This window comes from Penaeus japonicus, unplaced genomic scaffold, assembly GCF_977035675.1.
Source record: "Penaeus japonicus unplaced genomic scaffold, GWHDUDI00000001_assembly GWHDUDI00000007, whole genome shotgun sequence".
Taxonomy (NCBI): Eukaryota; Metazoa; Arthropoda; class Malacostraca; order Decapoda; family Penaeidae; genus Penaeus; species Penaeus japonicus.
The window spans coordinates 3,096,266-3,103,765 of record NW_028234409.1 but is presented as its reverse complement, the minus strand read 5'-3'; the positions used below and the strand labels follow the sequence as shown (position 1 = coordinate 3,103,765).

Below are 7,500 nucleotides of genomic sequence, written 5' to 3'. Positions count from 1 at the left end.
ATCATCATCATCATCATCCTCAGCATCATCACCACCATCATCACCACTATCATCACCATCACCATAATTATCTTGTGATGATTCCCTACCTGAAATGTCTCTCTCAGTCAATAAATCAAGGCATTTGATTTATTTATCACATAACGATATCAAAACAACACGATAAAAATGCAGAATGCAGAAGCTGCGGGAAAAAATATCTGCAATGTCAAAACACCATCGCTAATTGCAGCTAATAAGACGATAGATTGTCGTTTGATTTTTTTTCTATCTGGATATATTCACTCGTAAATCTTTGTTATTTGGAAAATTATCTTGTAAAAATACTCGAGATATTTCTAGGTTCCGTGAGGCTTGTATGTGGATGGTAATATATATATTATTTTTTCGTGTTTGTCTGATGTAAAGACTGGCAACTGGTTGATATTTATCTTTATGTTTATCGTATATGTAACTTCAGTAATTATTATATACGTTGTGTGTGTGATTGTGTGTGTGTGTGTGTGTGTGTGTGTGTGTGTGTGTGTGTGTGTTTAAAATTACCCATGATGAATCTTTAGGTACCTTATCCCCCGCTACACACACACACACACAAACAAACAAACAAACAAACAAACAAACAAACTAAAAAATAATACCACTTCCATTACTATCCTAACCTCCATAATTGCCTCCAATACTAAACAAACATCACGGAAAACTAGCCCCATGGAAATAGCAGTAACATAACCAGCCTTTTGGCCGTAACAAACCATCGCATAGTTGCGGTCATTCATGAATCGGAATGTCGGAATCTATTCGGGGTTAAATAGCGATTTCACTCGGGAAAAAAAAAATCCCTTTATAACCCTGTCGCTAAAATCCATTGGCGATTCCTGCATGCAATTGGCTTAATCGGTAGAGCGAGTTCGTTTGTTGTTATCCATGCATTTGGTTTCCTATTTTTAATCCACGAACGACACTCTTGCGCTGCTAAATTCCCCTTTCGGTCGTTTGTCTGTTTGTTTGTTTTCCCTTGCTGTTCTTGTTACTGTTGTTGTTCTCTTTGGGTTGTTGTTCTTCGGGGCGGAGGTTAGTTGACATTGCAAGAGGTGGGATATGAGAGAATTTTTAGGGTTTGGGAGTTTGTTATGCTTTGGAGTGCTTATGGAAACGCGGGGATTATCTCGAAGGGTAAGGGGAAAGGGTGTTAGGGGAAAAGGAGTGAGAGAGATGGAGGGAGTAAAGAGGAATAGAGAGTGAGAGGAAAGGAGTGAAGGGAAGGCAGAGAGAGAGAGAGAGAAAGAGAGGGAGGGAGAGAGAGGAAGGGAGAGAGAGAGAGAGAGAGAGAGAGAGAGAGAGAGAGAGAGAGAGAGAGAGAGAGAGAGAGAGAGAGAGAGAGAAAGAGGAGAGGGGGAGAGAGAGAGAGAGAGAGAGAGAGAGAGAGAGGGAGAGAGAGGAAGGGAGGGAGAGAGAGAGAGAGAGAGAGAGAGAGAGAGAGAGATTCATTTCATATAAAATCGACAAAATTTATAGCGACGTACCATTATACCGGGGGAAAAAAATAATAGAGAGGGAGAGAAAGAAAGAGAGAGAGAGAGATTCTTTTCATATAGAATCGACAAAATATATAGCGACGGAAAGAAAATAATAATCATCAGGCCTATATGTCACATTCACCATCACTCCGGACAGTATCATTATCATTATTAGCGAATCAAGGCAACTTATATAACCGAAACACGCCAATGTTTCCACGTGTATGAAGAACAAACGTGATAATAATAGTTATCGAAGGCTGTGATCCCTTAGACCAGCTAAATGGACTGCGGCAAAACCTGTTTTTTTTCCGTTTACCTTATGGATTTATTTCTTAAATATGTTTTTTTTTTTTTTTTTTTTTTTTTTTTTTGGAAATTTGGTTTTCTCTCTTTTTTTCTTTTCTTTTTTTTAAACCAGGGTCGTTGGTCGTTCTGCAAGATAACATTATTCTTTTTTTATATATTGATAGATACAGAGGCACCACACGCGTAGCTCTGTTTATAGCAAAAGCTTGCAACAAACACCATAATGAACTAGAGTTAACGAAGATTCAGTTATATATAACGTGTCTTCCCGTCCTCATAAAAAAAATAATAATCTAAAGTAATCTCTAAGGTTGATATACAAAAAGGGGAAAAAAAACATAAATAATCATCTTAATCCTAAGTGATTCCACAGAGGGTATACGTGACTATACGAAAAGACGGGCGCATTAAGAAGAAGATAGGGCGTCTTCAAGACATTTTGACAGATCTTTGGGCTTAATTCACGAAAGATCTTCTGGTCCGAAAATGGCTGCCATAGAAGCTACCCGCGGTGAGTCAGCTGTTCTTCTACCTCCCCCCCCCCCCTCTCTCTCTCTCTCTCTCTTCTCCCCACCCACCCCCCACCCCTCTTAATCCACTAAGCCTAAGTCAGAGTCACTTCTCGCAGTCTAAACGAGATGAGCAGAAGATAGAGTGACTTTGTGGGTCTTTGCGGTTCAGTCTTTCTCTCAAAGCAGGGTCGTCATTGAAATGTGAATTATTGAATCATTCTATCGGATGTCAATTCAGGTTTCATCGGGAGGGAGGGGGGGGGTGGTAAGGAGACCCGTCCAGATTATAGTAATTCAAACTCAGTCTTTCTATACTGGCTACGGCTTAAAATTACTCGAGAGTGGGAAATGTTATGAATGATATCTATATTTGGATTAAATGCGATTCTTATTTAGATCTGAATTAGAAACACACCAATAACATCTCTAAACACGTTGTAGTTAGTCAGTCTCTTAAACCATCAACTTTTATCGCAACGATCCCTCGTTCCCGCTGAAAATCATCAACGATTCAAAACAAACAAGAATTTCGTTTGAGGTAGATATTTTTTTCCTTTTTTTTAGGCTTGTAGGATATTACATAAGGAGATATTTCTTCTTCTTTTTTTAGGCCTGTAGGATATTAGATGAAGGAGGTTTAAGGACTAAATGCGGGTTAGAGAAGAACTGCGCTTGTCATGACTCGTTTTTCTTTTGTGTGTTCAGTGGTCGTGATGAAATGCGGGACTCTCTTTTTTTATGGCTTTTACGTTTTCCTTTTTTCTTTTCTTTTCTTTTCGTGTTTACTTTTATTGTTGGGAGGGAGGGAGGGAGGGTGTGTGTGTGTGTGTGTGTGTTTCATTTTATTTGTGTTTGAGTTTGTGTGTGTGTGTGTGTGTGTGTGTGTGTGTGTGTGTGTGTGTGTGTGTGTGTGTGTGTGTATGTGTTTCATTTAATTTGAGTTTGAGTTTGAGTGTGTGTGCGTGTGTCTCGACACATTAATAGAACAAAAAAAAAGTATGTGCGGTTTAGCGCGCATGTAGACAGATTAACTGAAAAATTGTTCGAAACAAAAATAGTACTGTCAGCCATTAACGAATAAAGTGTCACGGTAATTAAATGTATGTCAAGTCCACAGGCAGGATAATAAAAGACTGTCTATTGACTAGGAAATGTAATAGTATTCCGTTTACAGAAGAGAGAAAATGTTTTGGGTCACGAAATGTGTGTCAACCACGAAAATCCATTTTGATCATTTAAAACACTGGGTGTGTCTGGCTTAGCATTAACATCACAATTCAGTACATTAAGAAAAATAATAAATGTAACATAAATATATTCTCTTAAGGTGTAAAACCACAAACGAAGTTCCAGAATATGCAGATATATCTGATATGTATCATCTTTTTAACACTTTTTTTCTTTCCAGTAACATAGTCATTTACACAGCTTTAAGTTTAAAGTCTGAACTATGATAAACACACTGAAATCCCAAAGTTTGCACTTTTGATATGTATTTGTGTCTTTTTTACACTCATTTTCATAGGCACGTGATTCTGAAAACTTTGTTTGTGATTTAACAATCTCGCATCATGATGGTGTCTATTCTTCTTCGTGTTCTTGCGGACTTTCTAAGGAGTAAAAGTTTGTTAACATACTACTGCTTTTAATCAGTTCTAGCGCCCAGTCTGGGTCGTCCTTATTGCCCTTTCCTTCGGCGCCTTCCTCCGCACTGGCGCCCTTCCCCTCGGGATCCTCACTCCCCTCACTCACTTCATTCACTTTCACTTCTTCCTCAGATTCCGAAAGCTTACTGTCCTTCTCTGAGGTTTCGACGCTGCCACCAGGGGACGCTTTGCCCGCCGGTTCCTTGGGCGCTTCCCCGCTCGCGGAGGACCGCTTGGGCAGCAGCTCCATGTATTTGTTGAGCAACTTGCTCGTGTTGCTCTTGATGACGTAACCCGGCTGGCGCTTCTTCACCTGGCTTAGGCGCAGCGAGCTGAAGCGCCTGTCTTCCGAGATCTCCGCCAGGGCGAGGTTCCTGGAGGGGAAGTAGCCGGCCGAAGAGTGGTTGCGCCGCACAGGGTTGGTCCTCGGGAAGGGCCCTCTGTGGTCGAGCTCCTCACTCTTGAGGCTCGAAGTGCTCCCGAGGTCCGAGAACAGCTTGGGATAGTGGGCCTCCCGTCGGGGACTACTCGGGGAGTTCGGTTTGTAAAAGTCGTGGATCGACGAGGCTGAGGGACCTTCGGGCAAGACGGGAGACCCGACAGAATAGTTGGACACTTTATGCCTGGTGGAGGGACTCCCATGATGAGACGGGAGGTAATAATTCACCCCATGTTTATCGTACGGACTTTGAACTGAATGCCTTCCTTCCCGGGATGATCTTCTCTCACTCGCGACTGCCTGGTAGTCAGGATCAGCCGCTGCCAGATGAACTGGGTCGTTGTTGTCTTCCCGTGACATCTTTCTCCTGGACAAGTTCTGGTAGTCCGAGTCAGCTCTGTCCAGGTTGTTCATCGCTTGGAAGTTGTATTCTCGAGAATTGTTTCTCCTCAGACTCGGCGCATGGTATATCCTCTCCTCTCTGTCTATGTTATTCATCTGCTTCAGCGTGGGATTCCTGGCGCTTCTCCTCTGATAAAGGCTTTGGCGATCGGCATCCAGTCTCCCATGGTAGTGCAGCGAAGGCAGGTCTGGGAGGTGGTAATGGTTCCTCGCAGATGCCGGCTGATACTCGTGGTCTGGCCCTTCAATGTTTTTGGGGAGGATGCCAGGGGTGCGATGGTTTCCTCTTCTGCGGGATAAGCTCTCGTAGAAACTCTCCTGCCGTCCTAAGGCGTTAACGGGATGTTGATTCATGTCATGCATGTGTTGATGAGAGAGATACGGGTCGTGGAGCCTTGTCAGAGACTCGTGTATCGTCGGAGTCGCCTCGTGACGGTCCAACTGGGTCTTGATCCTGACAAAGCCATCCTCATGAACCAGCATGGAGGACGTGCTCGGTGGGCTGTATATTGGGGTATGAGACATCGACGTATGCCCATAGAAGGACCCAGAGCCTGAGCTGTAGCAAGGAATCTGCGAGGTTGAGCCAGATCTCGATACCTGCACATGTGCCGGCCGATAAGAGGGCCTTTGGAACATCCTCGGATCCTGTGGCGTGTGGGAGAACGTGGCTGATCTCCTGACGGTGGCACCACGCCTCCTTGGAACCCGAGGACTTCCCGAGACATCTTCAACAGCTGAAGGGCCTGCGTCGGTAGTGCCAGAAACATACTGCGTACTCTCCGTTCCACTAGAATAGGAAACTCTTTGGTATATCGCGTTGCCGTTCCTCTCTTTGTGTACTGCTGGGCCCTTCTTTTGAAACACTCCTGAAGGAACGAAGAAGTTATAAATAAAACGAAGTTTGTCATCATACCGCTGAGTTAAAGCTGCTGCCACGTAAACTGTTCCACCAAGTAGAAACTCAGTCAGACACCCACTCACGTGGAAGATCCACCAGGCCCACGCCGGAACCTGCGAACTTATGAGAAAGATCGAGTGGAAGAAGTGGATAAAGCAGAGAGTCGCCAGCGCACCGGCACACAGCCTGGTCACTTTGCACCACGGGAAGAGCCGGTTTCTCAGTATGTGTTTAATGCCCATTTGCCTGTCCTCTTGAGCAGGCACCACAAGCAGCTTCATCTCGCCTTGGAACTCACGCTTCAAGATCTCCGCCACTTGAACGACCCGCTGGTGCTTGCGGACGTAAAACGCAATCACGGTCGCGGCCACGCAGATCAGCATCAGTCTGGATAACACCAACACGCTCTTGCTGTGCGCGCTCCCGACGATGACGTCAGCAATGAAGCAGAGAACTAGCTTCATGACAATCAAAATGGAGATGTTGTAGACGGTCATCAGCTTCGGCTTGTACACCTGGACGTCTGCCGCCAGAAACATCATGAGGATCAGGAGCAGGAAAGCAGAGGACCAGCACGGGACGCTGGTATTCGTCAGGAGGAGCAGCAGCACCAACGGCAGTCGGTCCTGCCCGCCGAAGGTCAAGTGGAAGAGGTAAACGGCCTTGAAAGACGCTGCCACAAAGACCAGCAGGTGCACCGCGACGTAGTGTGTGCGTGGGAGAAGGCGCGTGCACGCCCGCAGCCTCAGGAGACGGTAAGGAGCGAGGAGGCTCATCAAGAGGAAAAGGAATCCCAGCAGGAAGTTCACAAACATCCAGCCCATGTTTCTGTTGGAGCACAACAAGGCGTCAAACCAAGAGAGCCTGGAAACGGGTCGGTATCGACTCCTCGAATCTGTGGTTCCAGTACGAATTATTCCCCCATGAGGTATCGCCGAGGTGTCATTGCCCTCAGCGGAGGCATTACCCGACGCAGGAGCCTCGTCAAGAAATGTATCGCCTCTCCGAGAAATGTCAGACCTCGGCTCGACGTCTGTGTTAAAATCTAAATAATGCCCTTCGTATAAGTTGTAGAGCTCATCGTCATACTCTCCCAGCTCCAAGATGTTCGCCACAGACGACTGATCTCCTTCGTCTCCGCCGCCCGCCGCTGCATCCGTGGTGGCGGGATCGATGGCGTCATCGGAACTCCCCGGGCCCTTCTGAGTGACGTTCGCTCGCTCGGGCGTCTCGGAGGAGGAGGAGGAGCCTAAAGGGGGCCAGCCGGGAGAGCCATCGCCCCGTCCGTCAGACACGTAATCAAAGACCGGGGTCTCGCTCAGCACCGTCGTCCTCTCGTACCTGTTGCCCGTCGTGCCGGAGCGACGTCTGTCACTCTCCTTCTCCTTCGTCGGGAGAGGCTGTTTCCCCTCGTCTCTGTACGCCACGCTCCTGAACACGGCCTCGATCCCCGCCTCGATTGGATTGCGTCTGATGGCCTTACCTCTTTCCTCTGGAGCCTCATCAGCGCCCCCGTCGAGCCACGGGGGGAGACTCAAGCGATTGTGCCTGTGGCGGCGGAGGGAGTGATCGTCGGCAGGCGGCGACACAGTCACATAACGGGGCGATCGCAAATGTCGCTCTCTCGATAATTCGCCGCCGTCGCTCACAGATGCCGGCGGTAATGGCAGCGCCGAGGACTTTCGGACGACGAATCTGGTCGAACTTTCCGAATATTTGTTCAAATTCCTATCGACGAGAGGAACCCGAGAGTGCTCGACTCCGGCTATTGTTT

General features: G+C 46.6%; 1 protein-coding gene across 1 annotated transcript in view; it reads right to left on the bottom strand.

Annotated features, from left to right (window-relative positions):
• Window positions 1-3,476: 3,476 nt before the first annotated feature.
• Window positions 3,477-7,500, bottom strand: part of LOC122262016 (uncharacterized) — a 6,406-nt gene continuing 2,382 nt past the window's right edge. Inside the window, exon 2 of the mRNA XM_086538307.1 lies at window positions 3,477-7,500. This exon is cut by the window's right edge and continues 242 nt beyond it. Coding sequence (XP_086394433.1) covers window positions 3,920-7,500 — 3,581 coding nt within the window. The 3' untranslated portion in view covers window positions 3,477-3,919.